At 43.5% G+C, this 25,216-nt stretch overlaps 1 protein-coding gene across 2 annotated transcripts in view; it reads left to right on the forward strand.

Annotated features, from left to right (window-relative positions):
* Positions 1–25,216, forward strand: part of BTRC (beta-transducin repeat containing E3 ubiquitin protein ligase) — a 339,554-nt gene that overhangs the window by 261,875 nt on the left and 52,463 nt on the right. For both annotated transcript variants that reach the window (XM_082267987.1, XM_082267988.1), the window contains 2 exons: positions 9,677–9,773; positions 9,869–10,006. In XM_082267987.1, the coding sequence (XP_082124113.1) occupies positions 9,677–9,773; positions 9,869–10,006 (235 nt within the window). The remainder of the gene's footprint in view (positions 1–9,676; positions 9,774–9,868; positions 10,007–25,216) is intronic.

The following is a 25,216-nucleotide window of genomic DNA, read 5'->3' on the forward strand; positions in this document are numbered from 1 at the left end:
TAATCTGATTGGTTGCTGTGTGCAGCTGACAAAACAAACATTTCAGATTTTGAGAGAGGAGTTGATTTACTAAAAGCAAATAGGCTCTTCTGTGGCTTCCACTGTTAGAAATGATTTCCCAATACCTCCCTACCTGGGAAATATTTGGTAAGGAGACTGGGAAACTTATATGCTACCATAGCCGCCTCCTGATCATGTGAGCTAGTTTTTTTTTTTTCCCCCTAGGTAATGGTCCCTGACATTTGGTCCCGACTTTTGGTGAACTCCCAAATCCTTCATCTTATAGCCATCTTATCACTTTGGTATATATTGTCTTTACGTTTAGGGGACTACACTGATGCTCCACTGAAGTCCTAGTTTGAGCTAGCTGGAATGACTCATCTGGCAAGGAACCTAGTTGGGGAAACAATGTCTGCAGGGATCACATCCTTTAGGAGGGATTCTTCTATCTCTACTTTTGACTCTAGAGGACTACATGAAGCACTTCACTTCAACTGTACTGGCATCTTAGCAGCACCTAGGTTGGTGTCCCACATGACTGTTTGGTATGTCCATGTGGGGAGGGCACTGTGGCTACAGGCTTCGGGTGTAGATGTCTTTAGGCAACATTTTATTGACTTGTCTATTAAGGGAAGATCTCTTTATTGAGATGCTCTCAATCATCTCTTTGGAGAGGCTCTCTAAATTCATGGCATACCTGAGCCACCTGATAAATATTTTGGTTGCCCCCTTTGCCATAGAGAATCGGGTAATGTGGAAAGATTTCAGCCTACTTGTACAGCTATACTATCTATTACTCCCATGGGGGCCTCAGATTTTCATGTAGTCTGCTTTCTGCTTAAAACCATATCCACACTTCCTAGTAGGTTGTTGTTTTTCTAAGTTCCCCTTCCTTTTCTACAGAGTTATTGGTCTCAGTATTGCTGCATTGTGTTCCCCAAGTCCTGACCTTCTCGAGAGTTTTTTTATCTTACCTACTTGGTTGATTGCCGTTACCTGACTTGAGCGTCCCAATATTTTAATCTGTGTACAGGTGATTTTCTTTGTGGAGTATTTTCTTTTATTTCAAACTTTCACACCTTAATATCAACCATTGTTGTACATTGGAAAACCTCTTCTACTCTCTTCCTTCTGAAATCCTGTCATTGTCATTGGACTTACCTTCTCTTGCAATTCTAGGGTGTGTTTTTTTTCTACATATTTACATTGACTACCTTGCTGTTGGCCCTAATTGCCTCACCTGTTTCCGTTTGGTGTTTTTTTTTTAACTGTTCTCCACTTGCCTTAGCGATCCACACCCTTTAATGACAGTCGTCCCTTTGTGTTGCCTCTGCCTTTCCCTGATGCACCAGACTTCCTATTGATGTCACTTCGTGCAGAAGTAGCTTTCTATTGCTTCTGAAATTTTTCTTCATTTAAAGGATAAGTTCACATTTTCGGGCAGAGTTTAACTTTTCATAATAAATGGAAGCGTTTTTCAATGCTATTTCTGTCCCAGCAATCCCAATGTGCTTTTCTGTCCTAGCAATCCCAATGTGCTTTTCTGTCCCTTACCTTCTCCACAGGAGATTTTAAATATTGTCAGTTTATTTGAATTTTTAATAATTAGTTTCAGAGTCAATCACTTTCTGTAGCTTGTCTCTCTGTATTCATTTCCTGTAGGTCATCTTCCAGAAGCCCTCACTTCCTTGTTGCATCACAGAAGAGGGCGTGATAGGGTGTGTTCACCACTCTGGACCGCACCTCTGTTATTGTATAAGTGGGAAATTTTCTGCGCTAATATGTGAAAAATCAAGTGAATGTTACATTTTGATTGAAAGCAGCACACGTGAGATTCATAGACAAAAATCCCTAAACAATTGATAATAAAATATGTGTAGCGCTAAGAAAAATATCCACAAGGAATCAATTTATAATAGAATAAATGACAAATCGTAAAATAGTGCAAACCCACATCTGTGGTACAAAAATTTAGTCCATAAACAATAGGTGAATAGATACTCAAAAGTGTCCAACATTGGTTTGCACAAAAATTATAGCATCTACAATTTATGGGATGTATTTATGGAATTTTTTATTTATTTTTACTGTTTTTACTCGTAATGGCGGCGATCAGCGATTTTTACCAGGACTGTAACATTGTGGGTGGACAAATCACACGCCTAACACTTTTTGGGAACCGGTGACATTATTACAGTGATCACTGCTAAAAAAAAATGCACTTCCACTGTACTAATGACACTGGCAGGGAAGGGGTTAATATCAGGGGCAATCAAAGGATTAAGTGTGCTCCTATGGAGTGCTTTCTGTATGGGGATGCTTTGATTAGAGGAAGGCAGAGATCTGTGTTCCTGCTTAGCAGAAACACAAGATCTCTGTCTTCCCCTCTGAGTGGCAGTCTGCCTTGTTTACATAGGCACACCGCTATTTTGCCTTTTCTGAGAACGATCGGCGGGAGCGGGTCTCCAGCTGTTCGCATGCCCCAGACCCACTGCACGAAATCACATACAGGCATGTGATTTTGCACAGGAGGGCCGCCTCCTGCGTGGGGCTCTCCTTAAGAGGTTAAGTGGGACAGCGTTGGGGATCTGCATATATAACGTAACCTAAATGTCTATGAATTACTTCATACTTGTGTGGACTTAAAAAGATTTTATGGTTCAAATACAAATTTTCATTTTAGACCCAGTGACCTCACTTTTCCATGCAATGCAGGGAGATCATGGATGGAAAGTCTGAAGAAACTGGCATTCTAGACAGGCTGCTCTAGGTAATGCCCGCATGTTATGCTGAGCCTCAATGATTAAACTGAAATCCAATAAATGAAAGGTGCAGACCAGGGACAGTAATGTTTGGTAGAAAAGAGAGCAAGATGATGCTAGATGTCCTACAGCCAGAAAGTAAGGAGAGCTTCATCTGACGTGCTGTCGCTTCTAATGCACACTGTGAGAAGCTTGCAGCATGCAATGACATCGGAATAAGCAATTTATAGTACAGGAGAAGCTTGTATAGCTGTGCAAGAAGGGAAGTAAAGCTGGAGTTGTTTTTTATGTTTTAAATTTTTTATATATATATTTTTTTTTTTACTGTATATCAATTGGTTAAATTCTACATTGTACAGTGATTCTGCTGTAGTATTCGTTTTTTATCTACCAATAAACCAGGGCTGTAACTGTATGTCATGCGGCCGTCTTGCAAAACTATAAAGGGGCCTTGCCTCTGTAATTTCCATCTCAAAGGCAATCCTTCTAGTTATACAGAATATTAATTACTTTCATGGAAATTGTAGTTCTCGTACAATATATACATTCATCTTGCAGAAAATGATTTGCCATTTGTTATGTTATGGTTACTTGCATAAATCATTGGCTAGCTGGACAGCTCTCGACTCGCATAGACAGCTGATATATTCTCTTACACACCCCATAAATTGAAGCGTATTTCACAAGTGTGTACTTTGCACATTCTTGCAGTGTTTAATTGCTTTATTTCCTTTCTCTCATTATTATCTAAACAAATTTGTTTCCCAGCTTCTTAATCCTGAAAGGGAGAACCAAGTGAGCACTTTGGCTCAGCTGGGGATTCCAGCTATTCCCATGGGATTATATTTCTAGGCAGCTGTGTAAGTTCTATCCCAGGGTCCCCCCCCCAATTGGAACATATGTAGTACGCATGGAGTATAAAATGGCCAGACCCCCTGTCTTTTGATTTACATAGTTACACAGGTTGAAAAAAGACACAAGTCTATCTGGCTCAACCAATAAAAAACAATAAAGAAAACCCAACCATACAATCCCATATACACAATCCTATACCCGCAGTTGATCCAGAGGAAGGCGAAAAAACCCCAGCAAACATGACCCAATTTGCTACAGCAGGGGAAAAAATTCCTTCCTGATCCCCGAGAGGCAATCGGATATTCCCTGGATCAACTTTACCTATAAATATTGGTACCTATTTATATTATGTACACCGAGGAAAGAATCTAGGCCTTTTTTTTTTTTTAAACAATCTAGTGAGCTGGCCAGAACCACCTCTGGAGGGAGTCTATTCCACATTTTTCACAGCTCTTACGGTGAAGAAACCTTTCTGTATTCAGAGACGAAATCTGTTTTCCTCTAGACCTAAAGAGTGCCCCCTTGTCCTCTGTGTTGACCTTAAAGTGAAGAACTCAACACCAAGCTCACTATATGGACCCCTTATGTATTTATACATGTTAATCATATCCTCCCTTAATTTCCTCTTTTTAAGAGAGAATAAATTCAGTTCCTCTAATCTTTTCTCATAGCTGAGCTTCTCCAAGCCTCTTATCAGTTTAGTTGCCCTTCTCTGCACTTTTTCTATTTCCCCGATATCCTTTTTAAGAACTGGTACCCAAAACTGGACTGCATATTCCAGATGAGGTCTTACTAATGCTTCGTAGAGGGGCAAAATGATATCTCTCTGGAGTCCATGCCTCTTGTAATACAATTAACATTGTATGATTAAAGGCAGCTTTGGCTTTGCTCTGTGATGCTGCTGGACTGCCAGTGCACTCACGCTATTATAAAGTAAGCCCAACAGTCAGGCAAAGAAACCTCTTTCCATCACTTCGATCTGCTGCTTTGTTCTTATCTTATAACCTTAGTTGAGATGTTAACGTACATCGCAACCCTTGCAATCACTTTTTACAGTTTAATGCATTGATGCCTTTTGTTTATGCCCAACTCTGGGTAAGATAAAAACAATTCCCATGCAGTGGGGCTGTGCCTTCACTGCACAGGTTAACTGCTATTTTTTTCTAGGGAAGAGTGTAGAGAGATATTTACCTGATCCTTCGATCCTCCCAGCACAAGACAGGTCCCTGTGGCTCTGCCCCTCCGCAGCCTTGTGCAGTGGACTGTTCCTGATGTCCTCACACCCAGAGTAGGCTACATAGAGCATGAACAGTCCAACACTGGACCACGGGGGAGCGCTGTTTTCCAGGGGATCGAAGGTTCAGGTGAGTAGAAGCTTTCCCCTCACCCCTGGACAAAATGAGCAGTTGACCCATGCAGTGCGGAGTTTGGCTTTAAATACATATTGCTTGCTTCTTGGGGAAAAATAAAGGAAGACATAGCTTTTGTTGCATTTAGTATAGAATTAAACTAACTCTTTGTGGATGTAATCGCAATTCCCAGTGAATTCTCAAGGTGCTCATTAGATATTTTGGTTATAATTTTGCCCTTCATGTGTTTCATCCTTGAAAATAGTTGCTCACAAATCTAGGTTCTGCCAAAAACTGATGACATGAATAAAGTGTGATTGTGAAGAGTGGGATATTTTCCTTTGGGAAGATAAAACTTATAAAAAGTCCAGTAAAAAGACACTTCGGCATTTTTACAAAAAATGACAAAAAAATAAATGTATTTTTTTTGTTGAATTTTTGTTGGGCCGCATTCATAGCCATCTTGAGCTGCAGGTTGGATGCCCCTGCTTTAGCACATACAGTGGATAAGTTATTGGTCATTGTCATGCTAAAAGATGAAGTTCCTCTTCATGTTCAGCTTTCTAGCAGAAGGAGGTTTTGTGCCAATATTTGACTGGTATTTGGAACTGTTCATAATTCCCCTACTATCTTGACTAAGACCACTTTTCCAGCTGAAGAAAAACCTCCCCAAAGCATGATTCTGCCACCCCCATGCTTCACTTGTGGCTATGGTGTTCTTTTGGGGTTGAGCAGTGTTGTTTTTGCGCCAAACATATCTTTTGGATTTATGGCCAAAATGTTCAACCTTGGTTTCATCAGACCAGAACACATTTTCCCACATGCTTTTGGGAGACTTCAGATGCGTTTTTGCAAAATTTAGCAGGGCTTGGATGTTTTTCTTCATAAGAAAAAGCTTCCATCTTGCCACTCTACCCCATAGCCCAGACATATGAAGACATATGAAGAACACAGGAGATTGTTGTCACATGTACCACACAGCCAGTATTTGCCAGATATTCCTACAGCTCCTTTAATGATGCTGTAGGCCTCTTGGCAGCCTCCCTGACCAGTTTTCTTCTCATTGTTTCATCAATTATGGAGGGACGTCCAGTTCTTGGTAATTAAACTGTTGTGCCATATTTTCTCCACTTGATGATGACTGTCTTCGCTGTGTTCCATGGTATATCTAATGCTTTGGAAATTCTTTTGTACCCTTCTCCTAACTAATACCTTTTAACAATGAGATCCCTCTGATGCTTTGGAAGCTCTCTGAGGACCATGGCTTTTGCTGTAGGATGCGACTAAGAAAATGTCAGGAAAGACCTACTAGAACAGCTGAGTTAATCAGAGGCACTTTTAATGATGGCAGGTACTGACTCCTATTTATCATGAGTTTGAATGTAATTGCTTAATTCTGAACATGGCTACATCCCCTGAGGGTGTGCACCTTTTCAACCACATTATTTCCGTTTTTTATTTTTACTCCCCCCCCCCCTTAAAGATTTGTTTGTTTTTCAATTGTTTCCTTTTTGTTTGCTTTTTGTTTCCTTTTTCTTTATACATTACAGAAACCTGACATTTTAACAGGGGTGTGTAGACTTTTTTTATCCACTGTTTAGTTTTTGGCCATTGACACACTTTACAGACATGGATTGACCACTAAACTGATAATTTTCATGCTATAGTTTTGGCTGTGAACATACCACAGAATAGTTTAAACAACCAGCTGAAACATTTTCTTCACTAGAGGGTGTTAGAGAATTTGCAAAAAAAAAAAATTCTTAAATCTGATCTGAGCCTGTCTAATTGTATGGAGTAACACCGAAAAAGAGCAGTAATCCATACAATCTTTCACTTTCTAATGAAAATTGTATTTTCCTTTATATGGAAGATACTTGATGCGTGTGTACCCAATTAATCATCAGGGCTTTAGGTCTCACCAGGTTCAGCTGGCAGGACGCAGATTTAGTTGTTTAATATGGGTAAAGAGATTATGTAAAATGAGTTTACTATATCAACAGAGGCATTTTTTCAATGTGTGTTCCATCCAGATATGTGTGCATCTTAAGTGATACTTCTAATACTTTTACTAAACTAAATGAAAAACTTGCATGCATTGAGCACATTGATAATATTAGTATTGAGCTTGTATTGGGGGATTGTGACAGGTATGTTATATGGCGGCTTTCTTACATATGAATATTCCAATTTGTTCTGCTTTGCAAGTCTTTGTACTCCTATAATCAGCTAATAAGTACGGTATATCACATCAGAAGTCCTGATTTGTTTTAGGACTTTGTGTACGAGATGCAAGAGGTCTGCTAAAAACAATAACGATGGGGTTTCTTCTTAGAAAACTTCATCAAGTAAATGTGGCTTTGATATTTTCTGTGACCAAAACAATTTTAGATTGGCAAGTCAGAACAAGAAGTCTACTTACCCGTTTTAGGCCAGTGCCTCAGAAGGTTTTAATGTCATGGGATCACCATAACGGACAGACTTCTAACATTTCAGAAGCAGAGGTTGGCAATGACAGCCTTCATGTTTTAGAAGTACAAGTTCCCTTTTAAAGGCTAAGTTCATCTTTGCATTAAACATTTTTTCTGATGAGCCTGCAGAACATGCACGCGCAATCAGTAACTCACGGGTGCAATTTGTAGGCACCTGCTCATACAGTTCCTCCATACGGGAAGACCGTTACAACGCTGGAGGAATTGTTGATGAACTACAAGAGCACTTTTCAGTGCCTTCGCAGTTCACTGACTACAAGCTGCGTGCTGCAGTGGTAGATGGCTCTTGTAGTTAATTTACAGATTGCTGTGAGTGAAAGACGCAACTTTTTAAAAATTTGTGTAACATGCTCCAAAAGGTGAACCTATCATTTTAAGATTTTGGATGGAATATGAAAGGATTAGAACACCTGTAAAGGTTTTTTTGCTCTTTGTATTCCTGTTGGGTAGATTCCTCCTCTCAATAGAGCCCTGGTGATCAGTGCCTCATTAGAGAAAGCGATCCAAAATTTTGTAGTTGTCACCAGAAGAAGCGTTTTGGAGTAATCCTCCAATTGGGACAACTGACCAAGAGGGAATTCCCTTCTAACTCCAGGAAGTGAAATGAAAACTTCCAAATGGGACACAGCAAAAAATTAAATTACTTTTCCTACTCTACCCAGAACAGAAGTAAATGTTTTTGGCCAGACATACATACATACATGCGTGTTTTCTTTGCTCTCTGATTATACCAAGACAGATCCCAGGGACCAGATTGATGCATGCCTAAAAGGTTTGTTGCCTCCTATATTTTTGATGGGGTAATGTAATTGTTAAGGCATCGCTGCCTTAACTGGCATCTGGACTAAATGATTCTTAAATTGTACATTTTTTATATCATTATCTGAATTACTTTTCTACCTTTTGTGGGCTATTTCACACCTAAATCGCACAGGAACATGGTCCGCATTCTTGTGTGATTCCTATGCAGCTCAGTGCAGTGTGATTTTTAGCTTATTAATTTGAATTGGCTGAAATTTCACTAGACTGCATGCACTATTTTTAAAAAGAGCACTGCAGCAAATTGCGGTGGTGTTACAATTACATTGACACCCGCAGCAGATCGCACACCCATTGCGTGTTGAACAAGGCGCAGTACGCTCGTACGGAACGTGGGTTTCCTGTACTGCATTCCAGTGTGAACTAGTCCTTAATTTTCAAAATCTATTTGAGTTATTTTAGAAATGTTTTTTGCTTTTTCCGTTTGCCTGTATGTGCCTTGATTACACAGAGCTTCTCTGTATTCCATCCAGAGGCATTGTATGTATCTACCCAATATGAGCCTCAACATGCTTTGAGCTCTTGTATGAAAACTTGATTTGGTGTGCGATGACATTCGTTTAGCATAGTGTGAAGGAAAGGCTTGCAGAGTCATAGGCTGTTTAGGTGCTCCAACACCCAGATAATTTCAAGGAATAGTTTGGTAAATTCAAGCACTGCCAGGGAGCAAAAAACAAAAGGCCTAAGCAGGCACACTGTCTTTTTTTGCAGGTTAGAGTTGCTGCAAAACACATTTTGTTTTGTTTGCTCTGTACAAAGCCCTTCCATGTGTGCCCTACTATAAAAGCCAGTTAAAAGTGTTACAAAACCCAGATCATGCATTCACTATATCTGGTCTCCAACAGAACACCGAACATGGAAATGCAATTTTAGTAATTATAAACTGCTAAATACAATTTCTCATTAGCAGTATATAGCAGCCTTATGACTTCTATCAGTGTCTGGTTAAAGCTTGTTGGAGGGATTTTTATTCTCCTCTGACTGTCCTATGAGGCTACATGACCCCTGACCTTCTGTCTGGACAGTGCTGACTGGCCCTGTGCTGATCACATGCACTCTCCCGAGAAAAAAAAAAAGCTCTCTTGCAATACAAACCAAGCTGAGCAAGTGCATAGTGCCCCCAAGGCTCTGTCCAATCAGAAGATGGATTGGGGACTGTGGAAGAAGGGGGAGGATCAGAAAAGTCAGAATCAAACAGCCCATTTACACGTTGCGTACTATTAACCCCTTAGGCTCCACAGTGAGAATAACAAGCATGCTTTACTGTATATACAGTCTGATTCTACTGTTGTGGGTTCAGAAGCACTTTAAAATTAGACCGGTTTCAGTGTTTGTTTTGCCTTATATTTTCATTTTCATCAGCGTACATCTTTAACACTCTATTTTTTTTGTCATTTAGGGGACAGTATCTATTTAAGAACAAGCCACCAGATGGAAAGACACCACCTAATTCTTTCTACAGGGCACTTTATCCTAAAATCATCCAAGATATAGAGGTGGAATATTACATCTATTTTCTTGAACTTGTACAGGTTGCTGTTACCTATTGTCTCATGGCTCATACTGTTTATTTTTCCTCTATTCATACAAGACGATAGAATCGAATTGGCGATGCGGAAGACACAGTTTACAGAGAATTCACTGTCGGAGTGAAACAAGCAAAGGTGTCTACTGTTTACAGTATGATGACCAGAAGATAGTGAGCGGCCTCAGAGATAATACCATCAAGGTGAATTCTGGAAAAATGCTTTTAAAGGAAATGGGTCTTATGTTTGCTAACTTTCATGGCTTGCATACAGTGACCTTACCCTCAATTGTGTTCATTGGTTTGATTTTATGGCCTGTCTTTCTAAACCAGCAAGTTGTGACTACAAGGCTGACTGTAGAGATTAGATTTGTGTCAGAACTTGGCAAAACAAAGCAGCTTAGGGATGAGCTATTCCATTTACAAAGTGAATCCCTCCTGATACAATGTGTGAGTCGCATGATTCCTATTTGAAATGGTGAAGGACATATTTAGGGGGTGTGACTTGTATGACCCCAAAAAGGATGATATGCTCTGATTTGTATCAAAGCACAAACTGATTTGCTTGTTTCTACACGTGACGTCCAGGAAAATTTAATTCTGAATAATAAATATTCATGTTGCTACCCCACAATGAAGTCCTTCCGGGAAAAGGACTGCTTTAGTAAAGTGCAGTGTTGACTGATGGACAATTTATTGCTTCAATGTACCTGTTGCTTTTCCTGTAAAAGTCCTGCACCAGGCACTTCTTCTTCCATTATTCCTGCAGTCTACTGTGTGTCAGACTGAAAATTCTACAATTTGTTATAGGGAAAATAATCTGTGTCAGACTGCAAAAAAAAAAAAAATTGAAACGGAAGTGCACACACTGGACTGCAACTATTATGGATTAGTGAAGTGTTCCCAAAAATCTGTGTTCTAATTGTGCCCAGACTATGCACACTAAAAATGTACATATTCTGAGGAAGCAGTAAAAGCTCTTTATAACAAGTACATGCATTACCCTCTGTAGCTATATGCATTGTGGAGAAATGAATTTTCAAAGTTCTCAAATGAGGCACTGAAAGCCTAGTTTTTAATTATTACTTTCTATTGCAGCAGAATATTAGCAGCCCACCAACCTTCTAATGTAAACATACAGCAGGTGCTGTAAACTAGCCTTTCTCACCAGGCTTTCATGGAACCTTTCGGGATCCTTTTACAAATTGCTAAAGGTCCTTGAGCAATAAGCACACTCTCTTTTCAAAAAAGCTACCACAGACACCAATGATCTTTTCATTTGTTTTTATTGGGTTCAGAGTTCTCAATGGCAACCAATTTAAGGGGCATTCTTCCCCCTTATCACTAATGAAAAGGTATTCTTCCCATTGGCCACCAGTGTAATATGGCCCTTCACAGCAGATGACCAAGCTAAGGGTACCTTTCTGCACAGACTACCAAAAAACAGAGCAATTCAGTAACCATCAGTGTAAAGGGGCACTACACAGACCACCAATATACAGTGGGTACGGAAAGTATTCAGACCCCCTTAAATTTTTCACTCTTTGTTATATTGCAGCCATTTGCTAAAATCATTTAAGTTCATTCTTCTTCCTCATGAATGTACACACAGCACCCCATACTGACAGAAAAACACAGAATTGTTGACATTGTTGCAGATTTATTAAAAAAGAAAAACTGAAATATCACATGGTCCTTCAGACCCTTTGCTGTGACACTCATATATTTAACTCGGGTGCTTTCCATTTCTTCTGATCATCCTTGAGATGGTTCTACACCTTCATTTGAGTCCAGCTGTGTTTGATATACTGATTGGACTTGATTAGAAAAGCCACACACCTGTCTATATAAGACCTTCCAGATCACAATGCATGTCAGAGCAAATGAGAATCATGAGGTCAAAGGAACTGCCTGAAGAGCTCAGAGACAGAATTGTGGCAAGGCACAGATCTGGCCAAGGTTACAAAAAGATTTCTGCTGCACTTAAGGTTCCTAAGAGCACAGTGGTCTCCATAATCCTCAAATGGAAGACGCTTGGGACGACCAGAACCCTTCCTAGAGCTGGCCGTCCGGCCAAACTGAGCTATCGGGGGAGAAGAGCTTTGGTGAGAGAGGTAAAGAAGAACCCAAAGATCACTGTGGCTGAGCTCCAGAGATGCAGTCAGGAGATGGGAGAAAGTTGTAGAAAGTCAACCATCACTGCAGCCCTCCACCAGTCGGGGCTTTATGGCAGAGTGGCCCCACGGAAGCCTCTCCTCAGTGTAAGACACATGAAAGCCCGCATGGAGTTTGCTAAAAAAACACCTGAAGAACTCCAAGATGGTGAGAAATAAGATTCTCTGGTCTGATGAGACCAAAATAGAACTTTTTGGCCTTAATTCCTAGCGGTATGTGTGGAGAAAACCAGGCACTGCTCATCACCTGTCCAATACAGTCCCAACAGTGAAGCATGGTGGTGGCAGTATCATGCTGTGGGGGTGTTTTTCAGCTGCAGGGACAGGACGACTGGTTGCAATCGAGGGAAAGATGAATGCGGCCAAGTACAGGGATATCCTGGACAAAAACTTTCTCCAGAGTGCTCTGGACCTCAGACTGGGCCGAAGGTTTATCTTCCAACAAGACAATGACCCTAAGCACACAGCTAAAATAAGGAAGGAGTGGCTTCACAACAACTCCGTGACTGTTCTTGAATGGCCCAGCCAGAGCCCTGACTTAAACCCAATTGAGCATCTCTGGAGAGATCTAAAAATGGCTGTCCACCAAAGTTTACCATCCAACCTGACAGAACTGGAGAGGATCTGCAAGGAGGAATGGCAGAGGATCCCCAAATCCAGGTGTGAAAGACTTGTTGCATCTTTCCCAAAAAGACTCCTGGCTGTATTAGATCAAAAGGGGGCTTCTACTAAATACTGAGCAAAGCGTCAGAATACTTAGGACCATGTGATATTTTAGTTTTTCTTTTCTAATAAATCTGCAACAATGTCAACAATTCTGTGTTTTTCTGTCAGTATGGGGTGCTATGTGTACATTCATGAACAAGAAGAATGAACTTAAATGATTTTAGCAAATGGCTGCAATATAACAAAGAGTGAAAAATTTAAGGGGGTCTGAATACTTTCCGTACCCACTGTATATTGTCGTTCCCACTGATCATTAGTGGAAAAGGGCACTTTTCCAATGACCAGCAATGTGAGAGAGTGCTACAATTTCATAGACCCTTCTTTTTCTGTCCATAATTACCATTTGTTTGACTTTGTTATTATTACTTAAAATTTTTTTTCATGGATATCAAATATGCTAAGTACTTAAGGCTCCATTCACACCTGGGCGTTTTCAGCTCCAAAAACGCTCAAAAGAAACGCTTCCAAAACGCCCAACAAGTAAAACCCCATTCATTTAAATGGCCCCTGTTCACATCTGAGCATTTTGCAAAACGCCTGTAGCTGAAAAAAGTACATGAGCTTCTTTTTGGGCTGATTACCAGCGTTTTTGATAGATGTCAATGAAAAACGCCTGAAAAAATCGCGGTAAAAATCGCGGTAAAAAACGCTACGCTCAAGTGTGAATGCAGCCTAACTGTTCTTATTATTATACTTACTTTACTTATTATTGTTTGTTATTTTTGTATCCTGTACCTACTGTTCATGCTTATGTCCTGTCAGCTGCAAACCATAATTATTGTAGGGAGTTCCCTGAGACCTCAAAGTTATTTTAAAGTGATTCTAAAGGCTCAAGGTATTTTATTTTTTTTCAAAACAGTGAGGTTTATTGAAACTTTTGGTACAATACAAAAATAAACCGTGCATTGAAACTTCGATCATATTCATAATACACAGGGGTATAAGAATACAAATATTCACAGTGATTAACACTTAGAAACAGAACAGACATAGTAAAAAAAAATAAGGCAGTAGTCAGTTACTTTCTTTCGGCCCAACACTCGAGCAAACAATATTGGTTTAACAGGGACGGTCAGCATAAAGCAGTTACCTACTTCACTACTGAGCCGTATCAGGGCACTGCACCCATTTGTCCCAAATCTTGTTGAACTTCTGAGGACACCCCCTATGTTTATATAAAAGTTTATGAAATGGGATGACACTATTAATTTCCTTAATCCACAATCCTAAAGTAGGAGGAGTAGGTCTCATCCACCGTCTGGCTATCAATTTACGTGCTATAAACAAGGTTTCCTGGAGAAATATGACAGTGGATTTGGGCATCTCTCCATCCGGATAGACCCCCAGGAGACACTCCTTAGGAGAGAGTTGTAGAGGAGACCCCATTTTGTCATGCAGAAATGTGACTACCTGTTGCCATAGAGTCTGTAATTGGGGACAGCTCCACAGTAGATGAAAGAAGGAAGCATCAGGGTCTCCGCACATAGGACAAGAGGGGACCAAGTCAGGGTGATATTTGGACAGTCTAAGTGGGGTGAGATAAGCCTGGTGTAATATAAAGGTCTGGGTTAGGCGATCCGACAGTTTTGGCGACACTCTGCGGCACGTCTCCAGGGCATCCTCCCATTCCTCATCCTCCATGGCCCCCACACTGCGCTCCCATCGGGTCTTAAGTGCAAAAGCCATAGTGGTCGAAGAAGGTGTGTGGAGCTCAGAGTAGAACATGGAAATGAGGTGACTGGGTTCTGTACTTTTAACAATCTCAAGGGTGGTAATCGATTCCATCTCAGGAGGGCCGTCAGGGAATTGAGATCTATAGGCATGGGAGAGCTGTAAGTATCTGTAGTGCATGGGGCCCTGGAGCGCAAACTGGTCTCGCAGGGTCTCGTAAGACCGTAGACCAGTGGTCGTGGAGATATGGCTAAGGAGAAGAATACCCCTCCCACTCCATACCGACAGGTCAGGGATGGATAGGAACTCACGCAATGTACTATTATGCCACAGAGGGGTAAATGTGTGGAATGGAGGGCACCGAAGCCTGGACGCCACCACCTCCCAGATCCGACAATAGTGATATAGAAGAGATCTGGGGCACAGGGGCTCCGGCGAGCCCCTGACGCCCCTAAGGATAACTAGAAGGGGGTCCCCGAGGGGATGGGCCCACCCAGGGCAGAGCAGGGTCAAGAAGCGCTCTCTATCCGTTTTATCTATGTGAAAGAACTGGGACAACTGAGCTGCCAGATAGTACAGATTAAAATCCGGCAGGGCCAACCCCCCTAGATTTGTAGGATTCTTGAGCTTGCGCCAGGAGATCTTGTGCCGGTTAGTACCCCAAACAAAGGTCTTGAGGAGTGATTCCATCTGCTTAAACAGCCTGAGTGGCAGATAAATAGGAGAGTGCCATACAGCATAGAGAATTTTGGGAAGGAGAACCATTTTAATTAAATTGACTCTACCCATCACTCCCAGAGGTAATTTGGACCATACTTGAATTTTAGCCTTAAGCAGAGGGAACAAGGGTTGAACGTTATCCGGGACATAATCTGCTGAGCTAGCTGTCACTTGAATCCCCAAGTATTTAATGCGGGATACACACTGTAGGGCCGGGTTTGCGGGGGCGATCGCCTGCGGGCTCTCATCAAGTGGAAGAATTTGTGACTTATCCCAGTTTATCTGAAAACCGGAGAATCGTCCGTACCGTTCAATTAAAGAAAGGGCTGTGAGCAGGGATTCTCGAGAGTCCTCCAAATACAACAAAGTGTCATCAGCATACATGCTGATTTTCTCCTCTAGCGGTCCCCTACGTAGGCCACGAATCCCGGGATGTGCTCTAATGGCCATCGCCAGGGGTTCCGCGGCCAGGGCATACAGCAGGGGGGAGAGGGGGCACCCCTGTCGAGTGCCACGGGATAAAGGGAAGGCGGTCGACTGCCAGCCGTTGGCCAGGACCCTAGCTACCGGGGCGCTATATAGAAGTTTGACCCACTTAATAAAATTAGGTCCAAAGCCGTATCGGTCCAGGCAGGTCCATAGGAATGGCCACTCTACCGAGTCGAATGCTTTAGCCGTGTCCAAGGAGACCACCACCCTGCCACCCATTCCGTCGTGTTGTGCCTGGAGATTCATGAACAACCGGCGAAGGTTAAATGAGGTGTTCCTCCCAGGCATGAACCCGGCCTGGTCCGAGTGTATGAGCGAAAGGATCACCTTGTTAAGACGGAGGGATAAAATTTTCGCAAGGATTTTAGTGTCTACTGGGAGCAAAGAGATGGGACGGTAAGACTCTGGGGCGTGCAGGTCTTTGCCCGGCTTGGGAATGAGCACAATTAACGCCTCCCGCATAGAAGGGGGCAGGGCTGCATCTCTGAACAGGGATTGAAACAAAGCCAATAATTTAGGAGAAAGGAGTTCCGAATATTGGGAGAAGAACTCAATCGGGAGGCCGTCTAGGCCGGGGGCCTTAGATCTAGGGAACTTGGACATAGCTGCTGCAATCTCCTCCACAGAAATGGGTGCCTCGAGGGTCGCCAACTGGTCGGATGTCAAAGTGGGAAAGTCAATAGAGTCCAGAAAGTCATGCATGTCAGTGCAGTCAGCAGGGGCCTTAGAGGTGTAAAGTGTACTAAAAAATGATCGGAAACACTGTGTCACCGCAGCAGGATCAGTGATCTCATTACCCAGGTCATCCTTTAAAGTAATAACTACCGGGGGCCTGTCCTCACAATGGACTAAATATGCGAGGAGTTTCCCCGCCCGCTCTCCATGTGCAAACAGATTCTGCTTCTGAAAAAACATCTTAATTTCGCCTTCTCATATTCAAGTTGGGAAAGGACTTTAGAGGTCAATTTATACTGGGATTCATGTGTCGGAGTCGGGTCCGCCATAAAGGCCTGTTCAGCTTCAATTAGATTTGTCGTTGCCCTGGAGATCTCCTCGGCAGCCCGCGCTCTAACCGCTTTGATTTTGGAAATCATAGTGGATCTGGCGAACAGTTTAAATGCCTCCCACACCGCAGCCGGGGAGGCAGTGCCCTCATTATCAGAGAAGAATTGTGTCCAGGTCCCCTCAATGTCGTTCCCATCAGACACCAAGGGGAGCCAGGCGGGATTCAGGCGCCAGGCCGGGGGAGGTCTATTGCAGGGCAAGGACAACAGTATCCAAAAAGGGCAGTGATCAGACAGAGTCCGTGGGGCGAAGCCTGCCGCCAGTAACCTGGGGAGCAGGGTTCGAGACAACAATATCAGATCAATGCGTGACATAGAATGGTGTGCAGCCGAGAAGCAGGAGTACGCACGCTGAGCGGGGTATTTGCTGCGCCAGGAGTCGGCCAAACCAAAGCTCTCCAACAATCGGGAGAACCTGGTCGGGGACGACCCCGGCGGCGCCTGGGAGGCGCCACCGGATCTATCCAGACCCGAGTCCATCACATTGTTAAAGTCGCCCAGCCAGATCACCGGGGCCCCCGGGCATTGTGCCATAAACGCCAATCCCTCCATTATTACCACAGTAGAGTAAGGGGGGGGCACATAGAAAGCCATCAGCAGCATCAATTCCCCATAGACTGACGTTTTGAGAAAAACATATCTACCCATTGGGTCAACCTGAGATCCTAGGAGCTGGAAATGTACCGATTTGGCCACCAGAAGCGCCACACCCCTGGAGTGCGAGCTATATGCTGAGTGCTGCACCCAGCCAACCCAGGGCCGTTTGAGAGACTGTTGTACGCGGCCCTCCAAATGTGTCTCCACCAGAACTATAATGTCAGCCCGGACACGGCGTAAAACATTAAAGACAGCCGTCCGTTTAATCTTATCGCGCATACCCCTGACATTCCACGTCAACAATTTCAATGCGGCCATGGCAGGGGTAATACAGAGCGTGGAGCGGAGGCTCCCAGGATCTCAGGCAATAAGGCCACAGAACTAACAATTCCACGGTCATACACTAGCATTAATAAACGGCAGTAAAAGAGCAGGCAGTTATTACTTGAGGTCAATGTGCATAGAACAGAAACAGTATAGAGATTGTACCAAATATAAACTGTAAACAATGGTAATACCCCAATCCCCCCTCCCTGCCCTGCACCAACCCCAACTTGTGCGGGCATGTTCCCAAACAAGCGCCTCAACCAGAACAGGCCCACATGCGACTGGTAAAGAGCAAAATCAGGAGGCCAGGGACCCCCAGGATAGTCAGCAAAAATACAGCAAAATACAACTAGGATAAGCAAGGGGGCCCGGAGGCCCAGGTCCAACAGAAGTCGCAAGGGGCAACAGGGGAGTTGGGCACAAACACACGCCTGAGCGGGTGTAGGGGGCGAAAACCAACAGGTGTATCGCTGGGTAGCAAAGCCTATGGGCAGGTGGAAATCCATAGGAAGAGAACAGAAAAGTCAGTTCCATCTGTGGAGCTAGGACGCTCCGCCGGTCAAACACATGAGCAGCAGTTCAGGGAAATGAGGGGGGAGGGGGGGGAAGGGGGATGCAAAGTCTTGAGTTCCGCAGGATCTACAAAACCCCCCTCCACCTCTGCAGCAGTGAAAGGCATAGGCAATCAGGGAGAAAGTATCATGAAGTCGCCAGGGCAAGGTGGTCAGGCCCTAGCTTCCAGTCCTTCTAACCAGGAGATGGCGGCTTCCGGATCCTCAAAGAAGTGGGCTCGGTCCTCACCCTCCACTCTAAGATGGGCTGGGTACAACATAGAGTATTTGATATTCTTGATACGCAGCCTGCGTTTGACCTCCAAAAAGCTCTTGCGGCGCCTCTGGACCTCAGCAGAGAAGTCGGGGAAAATCGCTATTTTGTGATTTCCAAATGGAATGTTCCCCTTAACTCTGGCCAGGCGTAATATGGCATCCCTGTCCCGATAGTTCAGGAATTTAGCGATGAATGTGCGGGGGGGTGCACCCTGAGGGGGGGGACGCCCTGAGAGGCGATGTGCACGTTCCACAACAAAAGTGGGTGAGAAGGATTCTCTGCCATATGTCTGAGTGAGCAATTGTTCCAAATAGGATGAGGGGTCTGCACCTTCAGAGCCCTCCGGGAGGCCAATGAAACGCAGGTTACAGCGGCGCAGCCTATTCTCCATGTCATCTTGTTTTTGAAGGATAAGGTGTACTTGTTGCTGCAGCCTGTCTGAGGAGCTTTGCAATGGGGGGAGGGAGTCTTCCACCTCGCTAATTCTGTGTTCAGCCTCACCAACTCTGTCCCTTAGCTTCTGCATATCCTGACGCATCAATGATATATCTACCTTCACCTCCTCGATTTTAGTTGTCAGCATGGTCTGGCAAGTGGCAATCGCTTCCAATACCTTGGATGTAGCAGGGCTCTCAGACTCCTCCACCACGAGCGACGGGCCGGCGCCATCTTGGATCGGGGCCTCCTTCTCCAGCCTCCGGAATGCAGCTAGTTTTGCCGCAGCTTCAGAGCCTTTCTTCGGCGGAGACATGCGGAGGTCGGTGCCGCGGGTGTGTGGGAGGTGAAGGGAGGATTATCGTGCCCGGAGGGCTGCAGGATTAGCGGTAAAGGATATCGGTCCGGCGGAGCTCCTCTCACACACGTCCTCTTACATGCTGCGCCAGGCCACGCCCCCCGCTCAAGGTATTTTACCTTCATGCAGTCTATGCATAAAGGTAAAAAACCTTCTCTGTGCACCAGCCCCGCCAACACTTACCTGACCCCCTTGTCGATCCATCAGTGTGCACAAGTGTCTCGGCTCTACGGGGAACTCTCAGTCCTCATTGACTGAGGCAGCTGTCAATCACAGTTAGCCAATTAGCAGGGAGAAGGGGCGGGACCAAGCCGTGGCTCTGTGTGTGAGTAGACTTGCATAGAAGCGGCTTTGGAGTCCCCATAGCAAGGTGCTTACTCTGGAGGCACTCGGCAGCAGGGAGGGGCCAGGAGTGCCAACGGGGGGGGACCCAAGAAAAGGAGGATCCGGGCTGCTCTTTGCAAAACCACTGCACAGAGCAGGTTAGTATAACATCTTTGTTATTTAAAAAAAAAAAAAACTGGAGACTTTAATATAACTTTGAGTACCGGTTCACACTTGTGCGATGCGGGAAGGCTGTGAATTCGCAGCCTGTTCCCGCATCGCAAACGCACATCTGGCAGTTCACACTACCATATGTGATACGCAGGGGGTGTCAATTAAATGTTAACGACACCCCCAGTTTGATCGCATATCGCAGTGCGATCTGACAGTTCACACAGGATCGGATCGCACAAGTGTGAACCACTGTGCGATCCGATCCTGATGCGGCTGGAAAAAAGGGTCCTGTGCGTCTTTTGTGCGGGTGCAGTGCGAATTTCAGCCATACAAAGTGTATGGCTGAATTCGCATTCGCGCATCCGATTGCATGTAATGAAGGAGCAATGCGCTCCGATTACATGCGATCGCCGCACTCGCAAGAGTGTGAACCGGCCCTAAGGGGTTCCCTTATGGTAGAAAGGTTGAAGGTTGTGTCTTTGTGGTGATCTTTGAGAATGAATAACTTCACAGTTCATGCAGCTAAAGAGGTCAGGGGTGGATTGTTTTAAAGCTATTTTACTGCTTGTTAAGAATATGCAAATGTATTTTTTTCCAAAATAAATGTTTTGTGTCCATAGTCTACAATTGCACTTTAGGACTGCAGTCACACCTATGTGCAGTGCATTTGTAATTAATTTATATATGTTACCATTCATCCTTTAAAAGGTGCATTTTCACTAAAGATGTAGCAAACACCATTTTGTTTTTAATACAGTGCAGCACAACACAGAGGTGTGAATGCTTTCTAAAAAAATCAAAAACTTGAATATAAAACACAGAGGGTGGGAGGTTTTTTTAAAACTTAAACAGCCAGAATCTGGAACAGTTCTGCATGGCAACCAATCAGAGTCTTGCTTTTATTTTAAAACCTTAAAGTGGAACTAATCCCATCGATTTAATCGTTAAAACAGTAACTGTCTCAGTTGCTTGAACTTTCAACGCAACTTTCAAGTCAACAAATGGCTTGTGTCCTTAATGATTACACGTGCAACACTATGGCAATGCGGTCAAATAGAGACTAAGATGGCAGCTTCTTTGGCTTTATAGGATAGAAGGGTTTTGTTCTATTTTCATCTTGTTCAGTTAAAGCAGAACAGCCAGATTGGTTGCCATGAACAGATTCTGTCTGCTCCAGTTTTAATAAATTCCCTGCATTGTGTGTTTGGTTATCTGTGCCTGCCCTGCTTTAATTTCAATAAACCTTTCCCACCCACCATGGTGTCATTCCCTTTAACTGGCGTTGTACGCTAAGAGAGCGGGAAGGTATGCTTAATCATGTGACCACTGTGATTGGCTGTCCAGATCCCTATCATTACTACAGATTTATTGCTGTCTTTGAGATCAGTGAAAACACTCTCAGCACAGAAACCTCTGCTGTCCATGGATGAACATATGTCATTTACATGGGCGTCAGGAGTTTAAGATAGTTGAAGACAGGCTCTGTATGTACATAAGCATTTACATCTATGCCCATGTCATGCTGATGTGCAGGAAAAGAAGCCACACACAATGTGATTTTTTTTTTCTTCACATTTTTAGCCCAGGTTCACACTGAGGCCGATTAAAAATCGTGCCAGTTCGGCGAGTGCAAGTCTCGCATTTTCAGTATGACTTTGGGGGCGATTTCACAGACATCTGTGCGGGTTCCTGCACAGATGTCTATTGAAATCGCTCCCCAAAGTTGCCAAAAGTAGTACAGAAACTACTTTTGGGAATCTGTGTGGCGCCGCAAAGTCAGCGTTGCACCGATTCGGATGATGCCATTGCTGGCAGTTGGCTCCAATTTGACATGTCAAATTGTATGTCAAAACAAACTAATGTGAACATGGGCTTTTTATCAACTTAAAACCTGCAGTGTGTAAACAGAACAAAAATGTAAATCAAATCAATATTTGGTGTGACTACCCTTTGGCTTCAAACCAGCATTAATTCTTACATTTGTACACTTGCACAAAGTCAGGGGTTTTGTAGGATTAGGGCTAGGTGTATGATTAACCAATTATACCAAGCAGGTGCTAATGATCATCAGTTTCATATGTAGGTTGAAACATAGTCATTAACTGAAACAGAAACAGCTGTGTAAGAGGCTTAAAACGAAGTGAAGAACAGCCAAATTCTGCTATGAAGGTGAGGCTGTGGAAGATCACACCATGGTAAGGCTGAGCACACAAGGTAGTTGTACTGCATCAACAGGGTCTCCCTAAGGGAAAGATTTCAAATCAGATTGGGGTTTCAAGATGTGCTCTTCAAGCTCTTTTGAAGAAGCACAAAGAAGCAGGCAACGTTGAGGACCGTAGATACAGTGGTTGGCCAAAGAAACAATGCAGCAGATCAAAGACACCTACTTCCCTTCGACATCAGAAGATGTCTAGCAGTGTCATGGGATTGTAGGCTGCAATCAAAACAATATTTGCTTATCTATAAATAAAGAGACCAGACAAAATTCATGTGGTATTAAAATGGCCGCAGCACCTTTATTGGTAAATAATAAATCAATTATTATTAATAAGGATTTCTATAGCGCCAGCAATTTACGCAGCGCTTTACAATATTAGAGGGAGACAGTACATATACAATACAATAAAATACATGAGGATTTAGAGGGCCCTGCTCAGAAGAGCTTACAATCTAATGGGGTAGGGCAGGTGTTACAAGAGGTAAGAGTAGGGAATGAGCTGATGGCAGATTAGTTGGCAGTGTGATAGGCTTCCCTGAAGAGATGAGTTTTCAGGGATCGCCTGAAAGCAGCTAGAGTAGGAGATAGCCGTACAGGTTGAGGTAGAGCATTCCAGAGGATGGGAGAGGCCCTGTAGAAATCCTGGAGACGAGCATGAGAGGAGGAGACAAGGGAGCTTGAGAGTAGGAGGTCTTGAGAGGAGTGGAGAGGACAATTTGGGTGATATTTGGAGACAAGATTGGTGATGTAGCTCGGGGCAGAGTTGTGAATGGCTTTGTATGTAGTGGTTAGTATTTTGAATTTGGGCAATCGGGAGCCAGTGTAGGGATTGGCATAGAGGGGAGGCAGATGCTGAGCGGTTGGTAAGGTGGATAAGCCTAGCAGCAGCGTTCATGATAGACTGAAGAGGGGATAGCCTATGAAGTGGTAGGCCTATGAGAAGGGAGTTGCAATAGTCGAGGCGATAAATAACTAGGGAGTGAATGAGTAGCTTGGTGGTTTCAGTTGTTAAAAAGGGGCGAATTGTAGAGATTTTGTGGAGATGAAGTCTACAAGCTTTTGACAATGATTGGATTTGGAGCTGAAAGCACAGTTCAGAGTCCAGGATTACACCTAGTATGGCATGAGGGGAGGGATTGATGGTTGCATAACTAATTTTGATAGAAAAGTCATGGAGGGGGGCATGGGTGGGAGGGAATATTACCAGCTCCATTTTAGAGAGATTTAGTTTGATAAAGTGGTGCTACATCCATGTTGATATGTCAGTAAGTAAGTTAGCAATGCGAGAGGAGACTGAAGGAGTGAGGTGAGGAGTAGACAGATAGATTTGAGTGTCATCAGTGTATAGATGGTATTGGATGCCGTGGACGTTTATCAAGTGACCAAGGGAGGCGGTGTAGATAGAGGAGGGGTCCAAGAACAGAGCCTTGGGGAACCCCCACAGAAAGGGGCAATGGGGAGGAGGAGGTAGAGTTGTGGGTAACACTGAAGGAGCGCTGTGATAGGTAGGAGGAGAACCAAGATAGAGCAGAATCTTGGAGGCCAAGGGAACAGAGTTTATTAAGAAGGAGCGGGTGGTCAACAGTATCAAAGGCCGCACTCTTGAAGAGTGCTACTGTATAGAATAAATCCTATGAACATACCTGTCTGTGGTGACAGTGCGTGTTTCAGACGATTATTCTAAAATCATAATTGGTATTTCTAAAATTACGAGCGTCCTCTGGGCTCCTAACGTAGAGGTGGTGGCAGTGAAAGGGTTAATTGCTTAATTAGCCCGGTGGCAATCGCTCTCAGCCTGCTGGCATCTAGATAGTGGTCCCGCAAGCTGGAAAATCTTTGTGCAGGGTGCAGCTGAGAGTGGCATTGTTACGCAAGTGACGGCAGGGTGTGAGATTGGCTGGTCCTTGGTCACGACTTAGTGAGAAGGGCAGGGATCTGATACCCGCCACCGTCACAAAATAAATATTTTATTGACATAAATTCATAAATAAATAAATATAGATATATATAAATATCAAACTCATTAAACTTTATAAAAAATCTCCAAACTTAAAAATTGCGCTCAGTCATAAAAAACTTGAGCGCTCATCAAAGAAATACAACAAATCCCACCTTGATACAAGGGTGGCAAAACCACATAAAGGTGCCTGCGACAGGGAGGGGGAACTCACCGCACTGCTTAGGACACACTGAGGCAAGACGAGCCGCGCAGCTTCTTTTATAGCCCTAGCCATGTGACGCTTGGCACGTGTCACACGTTACTCCTGCCCGAATTACACGTAACTTTCCCGCCTAAACTTCTTCGAATTCCCGCCCAATCTCTGACTATCCTCTATTTTAAACTATTCACTAGTTTCCCGCCTAAATTAAGAATAGCTAAAACTACGCGCCCGTAGCATTGAAAGGCGGCGAACTTAAATAAATGAATTTTCTTGTTTCTCCTCAGCCACAAGCCCATGTTGTGGGCATCATTATAACGTGCCCACACTACATCAGCTCAGAACTGGCATAAACCAGTGGGACCCAGGTACACCTATTTACTGTCTAGGGATGCCTGGCCAGAAATGGTCTGCATAAAAGAATTGTGGCCAAAAAGCCATACCTCTGATGTGAAAACAAGGCTAAGCAAGCAACTCAACTATGCAGGAAAACATAGGAAGTGGGGTGCAGAAAAATGGCAGCAGATGGTCTGAGAAGTCAAAATGAAAAATATTTGGCTGTATCAGGAGGCAGTTTGTTTGCAAAGGGCATTAGAGCGGTACAATAATGAGTGTCTGCAACAGTGAAGCATTGTGGAGGTTCCTTGCAAATTTGTGGCTGATTTTCTCCAAATTGAGTTGGAGATTTGGTCAGGTTCCATGGTATCCTCAATGCTGATAAATACAGGCAGATACTTATCCATTATGCCATAACATCAGGGAGGCGTTTGATTGGCATGGAATTTATTCTGCAAGAAAATGACCTAAGCCAATGTCCTTAAGAAGTATCTTCAGTGTAAAGAATAGCAAGGATTTCTGGAAGTGATGGTTTAGCCCCCACAGAACCCTGATCTCAACATCGAGTCTAGGATTACATGAAGAGACAGAAGGATTTGAGGCAGCCTACATCCACAGAAGATCTGTGTTCAGTTGTCCAATATGGTTTAAAACAACCTACCTGCCAAGTGCTTTAAAAAACTGTGTGCAAGTGTAAAATAATTGATGCTGTTTTGAAGGCAAAGTGTGGTCGCATCAAATATATATATATTTTTTTTACTCATTTGTTAATTGATAAGAAACTATTAGTACTTCTTTTTGTGAAAGCATTCTT

The sequence above is a fragment of the Pelophylax lessonae genome (genome assembly GCF_965119305.1).
Source record: "Pelophylax lessonae genome assembly, chromosome: 9".
Lineage (NCBI taxonomy): Eukaryota > Metazoa > Chordata > Amphibia > Anura > Ranidae > Pelophylax > Pelophylax lessonae.